At 51.6% G+C, this 20,698-nt stretch overlaps 1 protein-coding gene across 1 annotated transcript in view; it reads left to right on the top strand.

Moving 5' to 3' along the window:
• The window catches only part of Lrp1 (LDL receptor related protein 1), an 80,682-nt gene that overhangs the window by 15,557 nt on the left and 44,427 nt on the right, over window positions 1-20,698 (top strand). Inside the window, exons 7-18 of the mRNA XM_032914049.1 lie at window positions 9,056-9,218; window positions 9,326-9,548; window positions 10,503-10,692; window positions 11,023-11,166; window positions 12,694-12,930; window positions 14,065-14,245; window positions 15,026-15,248; window positions 16,167-16,368; window positions 16,571-16,696; window positions 19,775-19,915; window positions 20,060-20,185; window positions 20,539-20,655. Coding sequence (XP_032769940.1) covers window positions 9,056-9,218; window positions 9,326-9,548; window positions 10,503-10,692; window positions 11,023-11,166; window positions 12,694-12,930; window positions 14,065-14,245; window positions 15,026-15,248; window positions 16,167-16,368; window positions 16,571-16,696; window positions 19,775-19,915; window positions 20,060-20,185; window positions 20,539-20,655 — 2,073 coding nt within the window. The remainder of the gene's footprint in view (window positions 1-9,055; window positions 9,219-9,325; window positions 9,549-10,502; window positions 10,693-11,022; window positions 11,167-12,693; window positions 12,931-14,064; window positions 14,246-15,025; window positions 15,249-16,166; window positions 16,369-16,570; window positions 16,697-19,774; window positions 19,916-20,059; window positions 20,186-20,538; window positions 20,656-20,698) is intronic.

Here is a 20,698-nt window from a genome sequence, read left to right as displayed (position 1 = left end):
CTATTTCCTGTGTGTGACAGTCAGTGAGAAGAAGGGAGGAGCCGTGAGCCACTCGAGCATTTAGGATGTGCTGTCCATCCCCATTCAGGCTCTTCCTACGCTACTTTGCTGTCTAAGCGTGAGGCAGGGTGTCACAGGCTGGGTTCACACATGGCAGGGTGCGGATCCCCTCTCATGCCGTTATACAAACAAACAAAAATTGCTTCGGAGTCAACAGCTGGCCGAGTCAACATTCCCCGAAAAGCCACACAGGGCTGAAGGGAGGGGTCTGGCCTGTGGTTGATCTGTCCCCAGCCCTCAGACATAGATCTCTGACCTTGTGTAAACCAGAGCTCCCCACCACAACTTTGGTTCCCTAAACTGCATAATGGGCTGGTGTTACTCTGTCCAGATCTGATAAAGTTACAAGTGAGTGGTAAAGAACGCCTTGCTAATGAGGCTTAGGGTTATGAACTGTGGATCCTATAGTCTTGTTCTTGGTTTTGTTTTGTTTGGTGGTGCTTGCTGACAAATGTTAAGCATGCATCCTATGGCTGGCTAGATCCCTGCTCCTGTAGTAGGTCTGTAAGTCCCTTCTGGGCCTGTGAGGCTCCCCCACAGAAAGCAAAGGTCTCATGAGGTTATAAAGGATTCAGTTTGATTGAGGGTCCTGTCGGGAGATGGTGGAAGACAGAGCAGCCCTTACTCTCTGTGGCCTCAGGATACTGCTCAAACATCAACCTCTGGCTCAGTGTCCAAGGTTCACCTGTGATTGGATGTCTGTCCTTCTGGAGTGCACAGCAGAGAGCTGCCAGGCACCTGGGGGATAGGCGGCTCGAGGAGCCCTATGTGCTGAGACTGGAGACAGCTACCTTGTGTTTCTTGTTCACCATCCCACTCAACGAGCCTGCTTGGGCAAAGGGGCAAGGCCACACATTGGCACACTGGGTAGGTGGCTATGGAGAACCCTATGGGAACCTTCTCATCTGCCCTGGCCTGGCCATTCTTCCCCAAAGAAGCAGGAAGTAACCTTGGGTAGAGACGCCCCTCCCTTGGTAAACAGATTTGCCTGGCCTACCAGGCTTTGGAACTTCACTGGGCCTCTGGGGCAGAGTCCAGGAATCTGGAAGAGAGACCAAGGTTCTTGGAGAAAATCACTTTAAGGCGGAATGATTGGGCTCTGTGTGCCCCAGCTTCTATCCCTCCTTACCTCATCCCCGCCCCCACTCCTGACGCCAGAGTGTCTGGCTGTCACCCTGAGGAGGGTGGTTTGCTCACATCCCACAGACTAATTATGGGCCCTGAGTTGAGGATGTCGGAAGTGTCTCTGTAACACCCTCCCCCACCCCTAGTATATCCCCTTCCTCAGGAGGAGACCTGCCCTGGGGTCAGAGAGCTCCAGGGGCCCAGGTTACATACCTGCACAGGGGGCTGCTGTCCTATAATTAGCTCCCTGGAGGATGAAGGAAAAGTCCACTGCCTCCTGCCTTCTGTCCTCCTGACAGCTCCCCCCTCGATCCTCCCAGCCTCCTCTGTGACTGGGACCTTTGTGAGACCCCTGGGAACATGTCTAAAGCGGGGTAGTGCTGTGGGAAGTGGGGGTCAGGAGGTTGGGATGTATATCTCATGATTTAGAAGAGGGAGCCAGTGAGGACAGCCTCCTGGTGTGGGGAGATGGGGGAAGCCTGTCTCAGAGAAACCTCTGCAAACAGAAATAGATATAGAGAAGGAAGGAAGCTGGGAAGGGGGCCTGAAGCATGGGGTCTGGTCTGCTCTGCATCCTGAAGGCCCTGTAAGCCCGCCCGCCACCCACACACACCAGGCCCATCACCTCTTCCCTCAGACAACACAGTCTGCTGAGTCCATAGCCCATGGCTACACTGGCCTAGACTGGTGTGGCTGTCTCTTCTCCCACCTCAGCCCAGCCTCACCTTCTCTTCTGCCTAATGGACTGAGAGACCTGAATGGGTGAGGCCAGAAAAGAAGGGGAGAGAGCTTGGGAGGGTGGCTCATGGCAGGCTGGGTTCTATCACTAGTACTGAAAAAGGAAAAGAGACTCGAAGTTGAGACAGAGAAACCTCTGGAGCCCACATCTTAGTACGGCAAGATCCTTACTCAAGAAAAGTGATAAGAACCTAAGTAATCTCTCTGTTTTCAAGAGTTTTCAGTCATCTCTTCTCCAGAGACAACGTGTTCATTTCAGTGTGCACAAGTTTAAAAAAAAATGTTGTTAAAGATTTTAATTTTTTTATATTTTATTAATTACCTGATGTGTGCGTGTGTGTGTGTGTGTGTGTGTGTGTGTGTGTGTGTGTGTGCCCGTACACACACCTGTGAATCATGGTGCACATGTGGAAACTGGAAGCCAACACATGAGAGCCCTTTACTGCATGGGTCCTGGGGTTTAATTCAGGGAATCAAGCTTTGCAGTTTCCCCGCTAAGTCAGCTCAGTGGCCTTCTTAACAGAATTCATTGTGTGTTTTAAAGACAGGATCCCGTGCATCCCAGGTTGGACCCCCAACTTGTTACCCAGTCAAGGCTGGCCTTAAACATCCGACCCTTCCTGCCTCTGGTCCCCAGCTGTAAAGTTCGGCTTTATGGTTGTGCCCTTCTCTGATGCTATCATTAGAAAATGATTTTATTTTTTATTTCTTGGTGCACGTATGTGTTTGTCCTTGTGCATAGATGCGAGCGTGTGCACATGCGTGCAAAGGCTAGGAGCCGATGTCAGGTATTTTCCTCCGCACCCTTCTGCCTTATAAACTGGTATTTCATATGTATGCACGTTGTGCCTGTGTGTATGTCTATGCATGCCTAGTGCCCAAGGAAGCCAGAAAAGGGCAGCAGATCCCTTGGAACTGGAGGTTCAGATAACTGTGAGCCACCCTCTGGGTGACAGTTACTGAAGGTTGGCAAGTGTCCTTAATCACTGAACGTTGCTTCAGCCCTGCTTCTACCTTAGTTTTGGAGGTGAGGTCTCACTGGACCTGGAGCTTGCCAACTGAGGTAGACTGGCAGGTCAGCAGTACCCCAGCGTCCTCCTGTTTCTACCTCTCTGGTGCTGGGATGACAAGAATGCACTACCAGGATCACCTTTTAAAATTACTGTAGAGACAGAGTTTTACTGTATGACCTTGGTTGGCCTGGGATTTGGTATGTAGACCAAGCTGGCCTTGAACCCACAGAGATTTGCCTGCTTCTGATTAAAGGATTAAAGGCATGTGTCAGCCACTAACACTACATCTAGCAACAACTCGCTTTTTAAAGTGGATGCCAGAAATAGAATAGAGGTCCTCGTGAGCCAATGCATAACACTTTGCTGACTAAGCCGTCTCTCCATCCCTAATTAATGAATTTTTAAAAACTCTATAGCCCAGGCTAGCCTCAAACTCATGACAGTTCTCTTTCATCATCAGCCTTCCAAGTATTGAGATTGTAAGTGTAAGCCACCATGACCAGTTTTTAATCCGTGATATATAAAATTGTAAATAAGTAATACCGTAAACTATACACGCACACATAAATATTTTGAAAGTGATACACAAAAGGCTAAAGTTCTGAAACTGAATCCCAAGAGAGTCAACAGGCCTGATAAACCCAGACATGGCCTTCCCATTCAACTCCTTAAGTGCCCTGAGCAGTACAAGTGGTCTAGCCTGCTGAGCCCCCACACTTTTCCCCTCCCCAGCGTAAATTCCTCAGCTGAAGGGCTCTGGTGTGATCCCATTCCTCTCCTGAGGACATGGCCATTGTAAGAAGGATGAGACTTTGGGAAGGTGAAGCCACAGATAGAGGCTTGGGAGGTAATTGCCCCTTGATGAGGTTGTTTTTCGTTGTACTGTGTGAGACAGTCTAGAGGGGTTTACAGGTCTCTGGGGTTTCCTTCCTGCATGAGATAGGAAGGCCTAGAAAAAAGACCCATATGTTGCAGGCACCAGGGTTGCAAAACAAGTCCCCAAGCCCAGCTGACCAACTTTCTCTCCCTCCTCTCCACCTTTTTGGGAGGTGGAGTGGGTAGATGTGTTTTAAGAATCTCAACAGGAAATGGAGTCGTGCTTTTTCTAGAGGGCAGGCAAATAAAAGACTGACGCTCTGCGTCTGCAATCAGCCGAAGGGGGAGTGGGGGTGTGTCCTTTCCTTTTCTCTGTCCCATACTGTTTATGGAATACTTCAGAGGCTGGGCACCTTGACTCAAACCCGAAGTCCCAACATGGGAGGGCTGTTAGTACGCTTCAGGCCAGCCTGAGTTACACAGTGAGACCCTATCTGAACGAGAAAACTACACAAAACACCCAGATGGACCAGTTCCAGAGTTCTATCCGCTGGCCCAGGACCCCTTCACCCTGGCTCCTTGGCTTCTCATCCCCTTTCGGTTTCCTAGTCACTAACAGCACTTTCTTGCTTCTCCTGGCCAGCACCAGCCCTGTGTCTCCGGGCCCAGATCCAGCCTTGTCCTCTCCTCCCCCGCTGTCTCCTTGAAGTTGCCTCCCGAGCCAGCCTACCCCAGCTCTGTCCTCCCTGTTTTCAATCCAGAGGAAGTAACTTAAGCAAGACAGACATTTCAGAGCCCAGTGAGAATTTCTCAATCATGCAAAGACCGTAAGTCAGGCAGAGCAGAAACCAGGATTTCATCCATGGGATCCCAGCTGGGTGTATAAACCAGAGCAGGAAGGGCGGTCAGGGAATAAGTTACGGGTAAGTTCTGGACTTGCTGGTGGAACAAGCAAGAGCCGAAGTCAGGATTTGGTAGCAAACAGGAACATGAGGCCATGTTATTTAGTAAAACCTGCCAGGCCCGCCTCACTTAGCCAGGCCCCTCAGTGGGACTGCAGACTGTCCTCTGCCAAGGTCCTCGGCATTCCAAGGCCAGAGCAGGGAAGGGGAAGACTGCTCTGACTCTGGGACAACTGAGGGAGGAATCGGCATTCAGTAAACATTTGTTAATCCAATCGATACGTGCGTGTCTGGCACTTGGGAGGAAATGTAAGATAATACCCAGTCTCCCGCATCTGCAGTCAGGTGGACTTTATAACAACAGGAGCTCCTGGGGTCACCAGAGCCTGTGACAAGGAGAGGTACTCTCAGGAGGTCAAGTTCCAACACAGAGGGTTCCTTTGTGCAAGCAAAGCTCCTTTTCACAGGGGGAAGTTCCTCCATGTAGGGAGAACTCCTTCCATTGTGGGAAGCTCCACTCTGTGGGGAAAGTTTCTCAGCAGAGCCAGTGTGGAATAAGGACAGTAGTTTCAGCACACACGCCCACCCTGTCGCCTACCTTAACTCTGGACACCGCCGCAGGTTGATGGAGATGGTAGGGAAGATTGGGGTTAGGGAAGAGGGTGACATGGACGGAGTGGCCCTGTGCTACTTTTGACTTACCTAATGATAGGACCAAGACTCAGACCAGTGTTCAGAGCCCAGCCGGACCCAGGGCAGAGCATAGCACAGGAAGTAGGGTGAAAGAAATTAGAATAAGGACCAGCACTGAGTATGTTCTCTGGGGGCGTAGCTAATGCAGAAGTGGGGTTCTCTCATCTTAAAGGGACTTGGTGCATGTTCTATAATCTCTGGGCATGTGGATTCTCAAGATATAGAGACCCCCCCTTCCTGCACCCAGATTTTCTTAGTTTACAGAAAGCGACCAGAATCATGTGACTGAAGCTAGGATCTCGGGAGGTTGCTGGGGGGTGGGGGGTGGCTGTGTTTCTGGGAAAGCAGCTCATATTTAAGAAATCTCTCTTGAGCAATGTGGATGATGGAGAAGTTGAGAAGGACTGGAGTTGTATGTGTGCCACCGGCTGATGAGTCCGGGGCTGCAAGGGGAGCTCAGCACTTGGAAACGCTTACCCGGTCTATTCTAGGGCCCAGAACTGAAAGTCCTTTTTGATGATGCAATCAGGCTGTGGTCTTACCTTTTGACTCCTTCATCCTTCTTAAGTCCTAAGCCCTTCCCCTGCCCCAACTCCAACACCAGACCACCATCCACCACAGTCCTCCTCCTTGGGTTTATCAGAGCTGCTCCTGTGTTAGGTCAGCCCTGGGGGGTGTGGGGCACAACCTTCAGGATTCTTGCTATCCTGTTGGTTGAGTTTGGTTGGGTGGACGAACTTGTTTGTTCTAGATCTATTTGTTCATTTTAAGGTCATGTGACTATATGTGCACCTGTGTGGGTTTATGTGCATCACGTGTGTGCAGATGCCATGGAGCTAGAGATGCAGGCAGTTGTGAGCCACCCGATGTAGACGCTGGGATCTACACCCAGGTCCCCTGGAAGAGCAGCAAGTGTTCTTAACTGCTGAGCCATCTCTCCAGCCTCGGGCCTGTTTTTTGTTTGCTTGTTTTGTTTGTTGTTTGTTGCTTTTTGGATTTTTTTTTTTTTGAGACAAAGATTTATGTCACCCCTGCTGGCCTTAGAACTCATTGTGTAGTCAAGGCTGGCCTTAAACTCCTGACTCTCCTTCCCCCACCTCTGGGATCACATATAAATGTTTGTCATCGTGCCTAGCTTGCCAATTATGCCCACAACCCGTCTAGGTTTGTGGCTCCTGTAAAAAAAAGCCCAAGGCTTCACCTGAACCCCAAGCTATAGGACCAAGGCCAGCATCTCAGATGATGGTGTCCCTTCCCAGAATGCCCTAGTCTCTCTGCACAGCTTTATAGAGTAGTGGCCTGTGGCTGGGGATTCGGGGGGGAGGGGTGCGGGGAGGGAGCAGAGGAATCTGAACTTTAGGAGAGAGGAAAATAATGTGGTGGAGTGGGCTTGGATAACAAAGGAGTTTTGCTTGAGACTAATAATCTCCAGCTGCAAAAATACCAAAGGGGAGGCCAGGCTGACTAGGGACGCCGGTTCTCGCCAACTCCACAGTCAGGTCTGCTGAATGGGACCCTGCTTGGCCTTTGGGGAGGTGAGGGGAGCCCTGCCAAGGGCAGACACATGAGAACAAGGGCTGTCACTACCCTCCTTTCCCAGAAGTGGGAGGGAACACAAGCCAGGAGAGAGGCTCCCACTCAGGTTCCCCCCATCTTGAGGCTTGGCCTGCGTATGGAGCAGCATCTGGGAGCAGGGCATCGGCTCTCTGCAGGCTTCTTCCTCTTTCCCTCGTGCCAAGGGTGGATGGGTGAGCAGGGCCAGGGTGTAGCCAGTCCCAGGGCTGGGCAGTGACTCAGGGAAGCCTGAGGAAGTTGGAGAGAAGGCCATTTGTGCCAGCTGGTGCTAGGAAAACAGATTTGACTGATGAATTTTGCACACATGCCAGTGGCCCCCAGACCCCTGCAGCGGCCACCAAGTAAAGGGCACAGAGCCCTGTTGATTTCAGCTGCCCTGCTGGCTGCCTGGGGCTGCAGGAAGGTCCCTACTCTGGGACTTCAGTTTCCTTTGGAGGTGGCCCAGCGGGCTTCATTTTAATCTGGTTTCTCTGTGGTGACTCGTGTGTGTGTGTGTGCGTGTGTGTGTGTGTGTGTGTGTGTGTGTGTGTGTGCGTGTGTGTGCGTGCGTGCGTGCTTGCACTGAGCTTTCTGTCTCTATGAGCCTTGTCTTCCTCATGCTCTCCTGGTCTGCTCCCCAATATGGAACAGTCTTGGGAGCCCAGAGGACAGAGTAGCTGGGTTTGGGAATGTGTCAGCACTTGTAGGGGTAATACTTCATCCCTGTGACCTTTTTCTCTAGTTCAGGGTGGGGTTTACCAGAGGGGACCTGAAGAGGAAGCCATTTATGTGAGCGAGCCTCTAGCGACTACTTCCCCCACCCCCTCTCGGTCCTCAGTCCCGTGACTCTGACTCAGTAGCCCCGGCCAGCCAGCTAACTTCCCTGGATGACACATTCCTGTCCCCTGCACCCCCTCCCACTATTAAGAAACAGCTCCTGGATCCTTGTGAGGAGAAAGGGGGATTAGGGAGGAGTTGAGCAGAGTCATCATTGTACCTGTGGCAGTGTGGCAGTGTTCCCTTCAGGGCTGAGTCCTGATGATAGTGTAGGCCAAGCTTCAGCCAGAGGCAAGTAGTAAAAAGATGTCTACCTACGTTTGAAACAGTGCAGATAAAAGTCTCTGCCTTAGGACTGTCTAGGTCTGCATGTCTTCCAAGGGTGTATTTGAAAGGGGCCAGCGGGGGACATGGAAGCCTGGGCTGTGTTGGGAAGGCTGCCAACAGTTGTCCTTGTCCCCAGACCTCCACCAGTCCTTGCCTGGCCCTCCTGTGGCCCTTCACTGCTCAGAGTGACCGTGGTAGCTGCTATGTAGCAGTCAGGAAGTTCCTCTTTCTGTGTCTCCTGGTTTATCTCCAGGGTCCTATTTTTGCCTCCTCCTGGACTCTCTGTTCTTCAGTTCCCATTCCTTCTGTGCTTCCTTGGGATGAGAGGGAAATAAGTACTAACATGGAAGAAACAGGGTCATAAGGGCAAGAAGGAGTGTGACTCGTGACTGGTCCCCGGCCTTGGGCCACCAATCTTGTGCCGTATGGACTTGATATTTTGGAATATTTTTTTTCCCAAGCTGAGTTCCTTTATGAACATTCTACTTTCCAGTATTTTTTTCTTTAATTTTATACAACACATAGCCTCCAGCCAGTACTTCTTGTTAGTGTGAACTAATCAGACTTAACCATATAAAGTGAATATATAAATCAGGCCCAAACCAAAGATATGTGCTGTTTTGGTTAGTTAGGATACACTTTTCTCAAGTGAAAGCAGGTTAAAAAGAAAATATTGGGGTGAGCCGGTAGGCCTGAACTCCTGCTGCAAGATAGCGCTTTCCTGTTGAGGGCTGGATTAGAATTAGTCAGTGAGTCAGCCAATATTTACCTAGTCCTGCTTATGACGGTGCTGAGCCCGGGCTGGGGGCTGGGGTTGGGGGTTGAGTATATTTGGAGACTTCTATTTGGAGAGACAAGATACTTGGAAGCATAAAGAGCATCAAAGTGTGACTGTCTCTGCCGCTAACACCCACAAGAGCTCCGGGGAAGGTGGCTGCAGCTGCCTGGGGGAGGACCAGGTCCCGAGAAGGCGAGCTCACCGGAGGACTAGATGCCTGTGGGTGGGCCTGTCCCACATAGCTCTCTCTCTCTCTCTCCTCCATTCTCCAGACGTTGAGCAGATGGCTATCGACTGGCTGACTGGGAACTTCTACTTTGTGGATGACATCGATGACAGGATCTTTGTCTGTAACCGAAATGGGGACACCTGTGTCACTTTGCTGGACCTGGAACTCTACAATCCCAAAGGCATCGCCTTGGACCCTGCCATGGGGTGAGAGTGGCAGGGTAGTGTTCTGACTCTTGAAAGAGGAGGCAGAAGCTATAATGGGAAATGGAGTCCCAGTGCCTGCACCCCATTTAACATGTATGCACCCACAGGAAGGTGTTCTTCACTGACTACGGGCAGATCCCAAAGGTGGAACGCTGTGACATGGACGGACAGAATCGCACCAAGCTGGTTGACAGCAAGATTGTGTTTCCACATGGCATCACCCTGGACCTGGTCAGCCGCCTCGTGTACTGGGCGGACGCCTACCTCGACTACATCGAGGTGGTAGACTATGAAGGAAAGGGCCGGCAGACCATCATCCAAGGCATCCTGGTAAGGGGGTTTTTGTCTGAGGTTATCCTTGGGGAACCATCAACCAGAGTCTTCTGGTGAGGAGGAGACACTCAGGGAATTGATCTTTAGGGCTCCCGGTGAGTGTAGAAAGAGTGGAGTCAACCAGCCCATGTCTTCTGGTAGAGCCAGCAGGAATGTGTCAGAGAGGAAGGATATGGCTTCCCATTCTGATGGGAACAGTCATCTAAAGACACCCTTTTACTTCCTTTTTCTTATTTGAGGCTTAAAATAACCCCTGGGAGATGGGTAGGCAGTTGACAAAAAAGTGGGGTTCAAAGATGTTTGGTAATTTGCCAGAGGTTACACAACTGGGAACAACTCTCGAACCCGGCCAGGAAGTCCTGCTGCTCAGCATGGAACATCCACTGTGGAGTAGCTTGCCTGAGCAGCCGTCCCTGGGGCTTTGCGTGGAACTCTTCCAGTTTTAACCTTAAAGGTCTCATGGCAGACCCCTTATCTTGGGCAAATTCAAGCAACCGGCCCCTGTAGGCTTCCTTGGGGCACAAGTGGGCTCTCAGTCCCCACAAAGCTGCACTCAAGCTGAGTATTCTCTGTGAACAGAGGTTGGGATCTGAGTCTAAGTCATCTGCAAATTACCAAAGCATCTGCAGGGAGCTTAATTCTGCGAGGGGCATTTTTCCTTTCCTCAGTGGTAGGATGGTCCAGTGATCAGCACATCCGGTGCTGGATAGCAGTGTCACCACAGAGGCAGAATGTAGAGGGGAATGTCACCTCTTCGCAAACTCCAGTTCTGTAAAGAATGAATGGGAGATAGACAAACAGAAATTTCCAGAATGCAGGAGTCGAGTTTAGTGTCAGGTTAAACGAAACGAGAGGGGAAGGTTCGGAAGTAGATGATGGAGTCTGGGTGGCAGTCACAGGCCTGCTGGGGTGAAGAGAGCCTTTGTTGACCAACACTGCCTGCCGTCTCAGATTGAGCACCTCTATGGCCTGACTGTGTTTGAGAACTATCTCTACGCCACCAACTCAGACAACGCCAACACCCAGCAGAAGACGAGCGTGATCCGAGTGAACCGGTTCAACAGTACCGAATACCAGGTGGTCACCCGTGTGGACAAGGGCGGTGCCCTGCATATCTACCACCAGCGACGCCAGCCCCGAGGTAAGCGGTCTCCTCCAAAGCACCCCCAAAGTTGGCTTCACCCCAACAGCACTGTAAGCTCAGGTCTTCTACAGATCCTTATTCTCTTTCAAATCGAGAGTGCTTCTAGGCACCTGCCCCAACCTACCAACCCTGGCTTCTCCTCGCCGTAGACATCCTTGCTTCTCCACGACCCAAGTTCCCTTATGCCTGAGTTGTGGCAAGGCAGTGGATACTAGTTCTGTGGCTCCAAAATCCTAAAATGGGAAAAGAACAAAGACACCCTCCCGCCCCCCTGATGACCTGAGCAGAGCCCTGAAGGGTGCTGACTGCTCTCTCCTCTGCCCCCAGTGCGGAGTCATGCCTGTGAGAATGACCAGTATGGGAAGCCAGGAGGCTGCTCTGACATCTGCCTGCTGGCCAACAGCCACAAGGCAAGGACCTGCAGGTGCCGGTCTGGCTTCAGTCTGGGAAGTGACGGGAAATCCTGCAAGAGTGAGTATCAGGGAGAGCTGGGCCTGCCGGGGATAGGGGTGGGTCCGCAGACGATCCCCTGTCACCCATTGCCTCTGCCCAGATGCAGAGAAACAAAGCTGAGACATAAGGGACCCACAGCCAAGAGCAGCGATGTTCCTAGCACACGTTTGGTTCATCCGTTCTATGAGTATTTAGTAAATGCACCCTGGGTGTTTGACAGTGTTCAGGCAGTGAAGGGGGTGAGGGGACAGAGGAACCATAATGATGGTCAGAGGATATATCTAAGCCAAGCTCTCTGCTGATGAAATAAGGTGGCCACATGACTGCTGGGAGACCATTTATGGAGGAGTGACCTTATAGTTCAAAGGCTCTGAGGCCAGTGTAGGGTGTGGTGTGCTGAGAAGACAGACGGGTGAGGCAGAGTGATGTAAGTGAAGGGAGATGAAGGAATTTCTCACTGGGATGAGAAGCTTATGGCCGCTGTGGACAGAAATGGCTGGATTGGGTTCATCCTGCATAAGCTTATGCTGCGCTGGGCAAGAGGGAAGAAGCCAGTTGCTATGTCCATGGCATGGGTCAGAGTGATGTGGTTTAGGCTAGCATAGTGGCAGAAGTGGTAGTGAGTGACCAGGTAGCAGCGTATTCCGAAAGCATGCCTTTCAGGCCCTGAAGTTCACTCCTGAGTGGTGGGCGTGACCGTAAAAACAAGCCGCCCTCCTCCAGTTTCCCACCCGAGGCTGCTCGTGTCAAATCCCCATCACACAGTGGCCCTAGGACTAGGGTGGAGCATGTTATCCTGTATTTTCTGTGAGTGATTCAGAGCCCTGTCTGCTCTCCTGCCACGTCTCCTGACCCAGCCCAGCCAACACACTGCAGCACCTCAGACCCAGATTCCAAGTTGGGTGGTGACCATGTGTGCGTGTGAATGTGTGCATACATGCATGTGCAGTGTGTGTGTATGTGTATATGCATGTGTGTCTCTGTGTGCATGCATGTGTGTGTGAGTGCATGTGTGTCTGTGTGTGTGCAAGCATGTACATGTGTGTCTTTGTGTGCAAGCATGTGCATGTGTGTGTCTGCATGCTTGTGCTTTTGTGTATGTGTGTGTGTGAGTATGAGCGTGTGTGCGCATGTGTGTGAATGCATGTGTATCTGTGTGTATGAATGTGTGTTTGTGAGCGAGTGCATGTGTGTCTGTGTGTGCATGCTTGTGCTTTTGTGTGTGTGTGCATGTGTGTGCTCGAGTGCATGGATGTCTGTGTGTATGCATGTGTGTATGCATGTGTGTATGTACGTGCATGTGTGTCTGTGTGTGTGCAAGCAAGTGCATGTGTGTCTGTGTGTGCATGCTTGTGCTTTTGTGTATGTGAGTATGTGTGTGTGTGTGTGTGTGTATGTGCGCGCGCGCGCGCGCGCAAGTGCATGTGTATCTGTGTGTATGCAAGTGAGTGCATGTGTGTCTGGGTGTGCATGCTTGTGCTTATGTGTGTACATGCGTCGAGTACATGTGTCTGTGTAACTTTGTTCCCTTTGTACCTGCCCTAGAACCTGAACATGAGCTGTTCCTCGTGTATGGCAAGGGCCGGCCAGGCATCATCCGAGGCATGGACATGGGAGCCAAGGTCCCAGATGAGCACATGATCCCCATCGAGAACCTTATGAATCCACGGGCTCTGGACTTCCACGCCGAGACTGGCTTCATCTACTTTGCTGACACCACCAGCTACCTCATTGGCCGCCAGAAAATTGATGGCACGGAGAGAGAGACCATCCTGAAGGACGGTAAGGGCGTCAGAGGTGGGAGTTGTGTGGGAAGGAAGCGCCCCTGAGGGATGCCCACAGCCAGGAAGACATCTGAGGCTTCGATTGCTCCCTCACAGCAGGAAGAGTCTTCTGCTGACTAGCTGGCTGGGCTGGTTGGCATGGAGATGAGGGGATAGACAGGTTGACCCCTGTGTGACCCCCTTCTTGGCTAAGCCAGAAAGAGTTAGGAGGATGGATGGATGGGTTAGGCAGTGTGGGCTGTCCTTGCCAGCCCTTGGGAAAACTCAGGGTCTCGCCGCCATTGGCTCAGAGCCCTGGAGCTGTGTGCAGCATACAGACAGAAGAAGCCATAGGCCCTGAATCAGAGCCGGGCCTGGCGCGTCAGACAGGGCCCATCCACAAGTATAAATGCTCACAGTGTGTGCAACTAGGTCTCACAGCCACAGAAACCTGCATCTTTATGGCCTGAGAAAACTGTCTGCCTCTCCCTCTGACCTACTTTGGCAGGGCCACTGTGCGGTAGAGCCATCCCCATGGGGCCTTCTGAGCTGTGTGCGTTTTACTTCAGATCTGTATTTTGGGGCCCCAAGATCTGGTTCCTTAACCAGTCAATCTGGCTTGCTCCCCACCCTCTGTGCAACTCAGAGAACCTCAACAGTCAGCAATCATAAGACTGTGTGGAAATCAAGAGTAACTCCTGGTCAGGAAGACGTTGGGGATCCCTCTACAGGGGAACTGCTATTTAAGGGGACACTTGAAGCCTTTGGCTAAGGGAAAATCCACTTCCTAATTTATTCATTTTGTGAGCTCAGGGCTTTTAGACCCAGGGTGGTGGCGTCATACTCAAGCAAGGAGCCAGTGTGTATTGCCCTGGCTGTCCACCTAAGCGCAGGTCCAGACATGCCCTCATCTCAGAGCTCACCCCAGTCACGTAGTTTCCTGGCTGCCCCACGCTGTTTTCAAAACTGAAGCAGCCACATACATGTGGCATCCAAAAGAGTCTTCTCCATCCCTCCCCAGCCTCCCTCCCCCATCTGCCCACCTTTCAGGGCACCTGGACACCCATCCTGATTCCCCCTGCCTGGCCACCATCCCTCCCTGCCTCATGTGTCCTTTAAGGGTCACCCCCAGGCATTCCCTACACCCTCACAGGCATCCACAACGTGGAGGGCGTAGCTGTAGACTGGATGGGGGACAACCTTTACTGGACTGATGACGGCCCCAAGAAGACCATTAGTGTGGCCAGGCTGGAGAAAGCTGCCCAGACACGAAAGACTCTAATCGAGGGCAAGATGACACACCCCAGGGCCATTGTAGTGGATCCACTCAATGGGTGAGTCTGCCCAGGCCTTGGGGTGGGAGCGTGTATATCTCTGTATCTCAGAGGACTTGGGGAGGAAACAGGAAAGTCGGGAGGTGGTGGTGGGGTGTGTGTGTGACTGAGGCAGGCAGGCTACAGAGGCAGGAATGGGAGCCTGAAAAAAGCATGCGTCCGTCCGTCCATCTTGAGGGGGGAGAACAAAACCCTGACACACACACCGGAAGTCTGCTTGTGCTGCTGCTCCCCTACAGAGCTCTCTCCTGGTTCCCCTTGGCCCTGAGCCGCCCTGGCCCTTGGGTCTGTGCAGTTCTTGCTTGCCAATGTCTTTCCTTCTCTCACCCAGAACTTCCTTTCCCATCCTTTGCTGTCTGAAACTCCCAGATTCCTACCGGCACTGTTTGGTTTCTTGTTCAGCAGGTCTCAGAGAAGCCCACTTCCCCTCAACCCCCATTCACCCCACCTTTGCTGCCTGGATTCTCTCAGCCCCACTTTTAATTTTCCTCCTGATTTTATCACTCCAACACAACCTTCCTGAATGACTTGTTTCTCATGGGATGTGAGCTCCCAAGGCATGGGGAACCTTGGTCTCTGGTGCATCCTGGGATACCAGAGGCACACCTGCCTACAGTGGCCGTTCATTGGGTGTTTGCTGGATGGTGGCCTGAGTTGGTGTGATGTGGGGGATAAACAGCTCAGAGAAACCCCTGGGAGGTTCCACCGAATGATTGGAATCACAGCAGAAGAGGTTGTGGCAAGGGTGACCATGTGGTGCTGACCAGTGACTGCCCACAGGTGGATGTACTGGACAGACTGGGAGGAAGACCCCAAGGATAGCCGGCGAGGGCGGCTTGAGAGGGCTTGGATGGACGGCTCACACCGAGATATCTTTGTCACCTCCAAGACAGTGCTTTGGCCCAATGGGCTAAGCCTGGATATCCCAGCTGGGCGCCTCTACTGGGTGGATGCCTTCTATGACCGAATTGAGACCATACTGCTCAATGGCACAGACCGGAAGGTGGGCAGGCATGTGTACATTGTTTAACCCTGTTTCTATGCTGAAAACTCCTTGAGGTTATACGTGTCTGTGTGTGTAGGCCTTTGTGCTTCTTACAGGTTTACACGCAGCTTCTTTATACATGTGTGTTTGCATGTTGTGTATGCTGTCTGGTTTGAGGTTATCTAGCTGCATCTGACTGCCCACGAGCACACCTATGAGTGTATTTCTGCGTGTGTGCACATACAAACAACACGCTCCAGTGTAGTCACTCAGCAACATGTAAGGTGCCAAGGGACAGCATGTATGCATGTGTGTTCACTCCGTTGGCTGTGACTGTCTTTAGGTGTGTGGACCAAACTCTGTCTTGGTGCGTCAGGCCCTTCACAGTACAGCTCTGGGCACCTCCATGGTCTTGTGTATCCTCCTACTCCCCACCACTCCTCAATACTCTTCGAACAAGCTACAGTAGATAGCTTATTATTCCAGATCATTATAGGCCTCTGCTCCCAAGCCTTTACTTCCGGGGAATTCCCCTAGCTCTTCCTTGTTCCCTCTCTCTTGCATGTTGTCTCCAGGTCTCTCTACAAATGCCCTCCATGGGACAGTGGGTGCTCTTAGTACCTGTCACAGCTTGGCCCTTAACAGACCCTAGTAACTTGCTAGGTAGAGAAATTAATGACTGAATGCTCTCTCTCTCTCTCTCTCTCTCTCTCTCTGTGTGTGTGTGTGTGTGTGTGTGTGTGTGTGTGCATGCACGTGTGTGCGCGTGCCCACGTACATGAGACATAAATGACATTCGAATTGAATGGCCCTTTGAGAGCACCGTATGGACAGTGTCCTTTCTGGGTCATCTATTGGAGTCAGCACCACCTCTAGTCGTCCTTCGGGCACCTCTCTTTGCCCTCCTCTCCTCAGAAACATCCCCTCCATTCCTAGATTGTATACGAGGGTCCTGAACTGAATCACGCCTTCGGCCTGTGTCACCACGGCAACTACCTCTTTTGGACTGAGTATCGGAGCGGCAGCGTCTACCGCTTGGAGCGGGGTGTGGCAGGCACACAGCCCACTGTGACCCTTCTGCGCAGCGAACGACCTCCTATCTTTGAGATCCGAATGTACGACGCGCAGCAGCAGCAAGGTGCTCCTTTATAGGCTGGGGACAGTGGGTTGGTAAGATGGGACCCCAGGCTTTAATATCTAAGGCTTCCCAGAAGCCCCTCCCCCACCCCATTCACTTCTATTCCCACGTCTTCCTCTCCCGACTTCCTCTTCTGTCCCCTCACTTTTGTGCTTCCTTTCCTGACTCTGCCGCCCCATCCTTGTCCTGCCCTCTCCTGCAGTGGGTACCAACAAATGCCGGGTAAATAACGGAGGCTGCAGCAGTCTGTGCCTAGCCACCCCAGGGAGTCGCCAGTGCGCCTGCGCTGAGGACCAGGTGTTGGATGCGGATGGCGTCACCTGCCTGGGTATGAGGGGCCTGGCCTGAGCGAGGTGGGAAGGTGCTCCAGCAGGAGAATGGCAGAGGGCAGGGGAGTGCTCTCTGTTCCCAGTCGAGATCAAGGAAGCAAAGAGGGGGCCCTGTGTTGCTGACAGGGATGGATGGGATTCAGGGAAGGCTCTGGCTGAAGGAGGATTGGAGGTGGGGTAGTTCCAAGGTCACAAAGATGGGGCAGATGAATGAGGAGAGAGACAGCGCGTAAGGAAGGAACTATTCTTAACTCGTTTTAGCTTTAACTATCATTTAGAGTAAAATAACAATATTTCAGAATACTGTAGGCTGGGGATGGTGGGACTGCTCCTTAACCTCAGCACTCAGGAGGCGGAGGCAGGTGGGTGTCCATGAGTATAAGGCCAGAATGGTCTGCATACTGAGTTCCAGGTCGACCAGCGCTGAAGAGTGATACCCTGTCTAAATAAATAAATAAATAAATAAATAAATAAATAAATAAATAAATAAATAAAATAAAGTAAAACCATAAAAATCCTGTAAACCAGCCAGGTGAGGTATACATTCCTAGAGTCCCAGCACTGGGGAGGAAATAAATAAATAAATAAATTAAGTAAAACCATACCAGCACTGGGGAGGCTGAAGCAGGAGGATTACAAATTCCAGTTACAAGTTCCAGGCCAGCATGGATATTCTAGCTCAAAATGAAACAAATTTTAAAAGGGAATTAGGAGAAATAAAAGCTCAGATCCAATCAGTGAACACGACTGTGATGTTGTGGTAAGTCACACAAGGTACTTTCTTCCCTAGGGTGGGTAGTTCTGTTTTATACTTAGCCATCACCCAGTGTGTACATAGATCTCCTGCCTCTTTACCCATCACAGAATTCTCTCTGTGTGTTATCCTTACTTATTTTAAAGTACTGAGGATCAACCCAGTGCCTCATAGACACTAGATAATCACTCTACCACCAGGCTACACCCCCAACTCCTTACATTTATGATTTTGTTTTTATTTTGTGTGTGGCCCATAGCGGCCAAAAGGAAGCACCAGATTCCCTGGAACTAAAGTTTCAGAGGGTGGTGAGCTGCCATGTGGGTGCTGGGGATGGAACCTGGGTCCTCTGGAAGTGCAGTCAGTGCTCCTGACTGCTGATCCATCTCTCCAGCCCCTAAGTTCATGATTTAAATAGCCTTGGTCTACTAAACACAAGAAGGGTTCCACAGATGTTGGCCTTGGGTAAGGCCTTAGGTCCGATTCTCACCATCACATACACAATTATGGTCAAAATAAAAGTAGGTACTCATTGTAAAACTGAGTAAACATACGGTGTAGAAAAAACAGAGAATGCAGAAAACACTCCCAATTCTACCAGCCTGCAGGGCCATTTTAGGGGACATCCTTCCCAACATGTCTCTGTGCATCTATGTCTCCGTAACACTCTTCCGGTCCCTGCTTCCGTCGCCTCGCAGTGTACCGTGAATATATAAGCAGTGTTTTTAGTGGCCAGACTGTACCATTTAGTAAACGTCCCATTGTTTACTCAGTCATTTCTCTGCTGATGCGTGCTGGTTTTCGGTTTTGTTTTCTTATGATCACAACCAACATTCCCTGAGCACAGACAATGTGTTGTTTTCAGAATTTCCTGTGTAGTAACTTACTTATCCTCTCACACACCTCTGCGGGGACATTTTTATTTATAAGGGATGAAACTGAGATCCAAGCGAGCACAGGCATCCCTGCCCGAAAGGCTGACCCCACAGCCCTTTTGTATTGATCACGTACGTACGTACGTACATGTTCCCATAGCTGGAATAACTTTATCACAGGTCTCGGAGTGAACTGCGTCAGTAGCTAGATGTGGTGGCCTACACCTTTAATCTCAGCATTCGGTGGGTAGAGGCGTATGGACCTTTGTGAGATCCAGGCCAGCCTGGTCTACACAGAGAGTTCCAAGCCAGTCGAATCTACACAGTGAAATCTGCTCTCAAAAAGGAAGAAAAAAGGTTCGGTAGAGATCAGTGTCCAGCTGAGAACAAGACTGAGGGTCAGTGGAGGCTGAGGACATTGGCAGAGGATGTGAAAGGGGCCAGGGCAATAGAACTGTCTTTGTGGACACTGACATCATTAAGAATAGAGCCAGGGGCTGGAGAGGTGGCTCAGCAGTTAGGAGCACTGACTGCTCTTCCAGAGGTCCTGAGTTCAAGTCCCAGCAGCCACATGGTGGCTCACAACCAACTCTGATGCCCTCTTCTGGTGTGTCTGAAGAGAGTGACAGTATGCTCACATACATAAAAATAAAAAACATAAAATAGAAGAAGAGCAGAGGCAGGAATGGTTGTGAAGAAGGTGACAGTGGACCAGGAGCAGAGCATCCTTAGCCATGATTAAGTGGCCTGAGAAAGTCAACACTGGTCTCTAGAAAGGAGAAGCAAACAGCCAAGAACCAGCTATGCCAAGCAAGGTGCACACATGCCGACTTTGAGGAAAGGAGAGAACACTGGCTACCCGTGGCTCCCTGCAGAGGTTTTAGAAATTGGGTGAGGAAAGGGAACGCAAAGCTCAGGGTGACTGACACCATAGTCTGGGCTCCTGGCGGCCAGTGGCATGGACAAAGGTCTGCCTAGATGCTGAGACAGACGGTGATGGGGAGGTGTCTCCTTTGGGGATGGGAAGAGTGGAGCCCGCAGAGATCTGGGGGCCTGTCTTCCCTCCAGAGGTGGAATTGTGGAGTTGATGGCTTTGTGAAAGAGGAACTCCAGGACAGGATCTTGGGGGCCCCTGAGATGACACCAAGGGGCCCGTTCAGAGTCAGCAGTGGACCAAGTACATCTCTGTGACCTGTGTTGTAGCTCCTGAGAACTATTTTACTCTCAGACCGCAGGGAGGTACAGACATTGCCAGCTGGGTAGACTGTGTTGCCTAAGAAAGAGTTTCCACATTGAACCAAATAATTTGCTCATGGAGAATTATGAAGTAGTGGGAAAATTACTCTGCAGCGTATCAGCAGTAAATCAGAAGAGAAGGTCAGGGGTTTTAGTGCCTGTCCCATGGCCTGGGTCTGACCTCCCCCCTCACACTCCTGTGGTGCCTACAGCGAACCCATCCTACGTGCCCCCACCCCAGTGCCAGCCGGGCGAGTTTGCCTGTGCCAACAACCGCTGCATCCAGGAGCGCTGGAAGTGTGACGGAGACAACGATTGTCTGGACAACAGTGATGAGGCCCCGGCACTGTGCCGTGAGTCACCGTTCCCACCCGGGGGGGGGGGGCGGACTTGGGATGTGCGCCCACGCCGGGTCCTGGGTCGTGGGACTCAGGATGTGCGCCCGAGTGAACAGAGAGTCGGTTCTCACTGACCCCTGACCCGTTCCCCCGTCCCAGATCAACACACCTGTCCCTCGGACCGATTCAAATGTGAGAACAACCGATGTATCCCCAACCGCTGGCTCTGTGATGGGGATAACGACTGTGGCAACAGCGAGGACGAGTCCAATGCCACGTGCTCAGGTGTGGAGTCAGGGACCGTAGTCCCATGAACCCAAAGCAGAGGGGAAGAGACCCTGGGCGGGAGTTAGGGGTCTTCCATTCCCTGCTAGGATGGACAGACCAATGGAGCTGGGTGTACAGGGGAACAGATGGAACTTCAGGTGGACATGAGGAAAAACGCGGAGGGAGCTTTTCCCAAAGACCCCAGAGATTCCCTCAGGAGATGGGTCAGGCACCAATGTGATTCGGGACACTAGAGAATAACATCTCAAACAGAATAGACCATGGCGGGGGCGGGGGGGGGGTGGTTGCAGAGGACGATGGGGGAGGAGAGAGACTGGATGATGAACATCTGCATCTGCACCGCCCCCCAGCGCGCACCTGCCCACCCAACCAGTTCTCCTGTGCCAGTGGCCGATGCATCCCTATCTCTTGGACCTGTGATCTGGATGATGACTGTGGGGACCGCTCCGATGAGTCAGCCTCATGCGGTGAGGGGGATGGCAGGAAAGTCTGGCCTGCAGAGGGGAGGGG

This window comes from Rattus rattus, chromosome 1 (genome assembly GCF_011064425.1).
Source record: "Rattus rattus isolate New Zealand chromosome 1, Rrattus_CSIRO_v1, whole genome shotgun sequence".
Taxonomy (NCBI): Eukaryota; Metazoa; Chordata; class Mammalia; order Rodentia; family Muridae; genus Rattus; species Rattus rattus.
The sequence above is the reverse complement of the archived record's forward strand: the minus strand, read 5'-3'. Positions and strand labels throughout refer to the sequence as shown.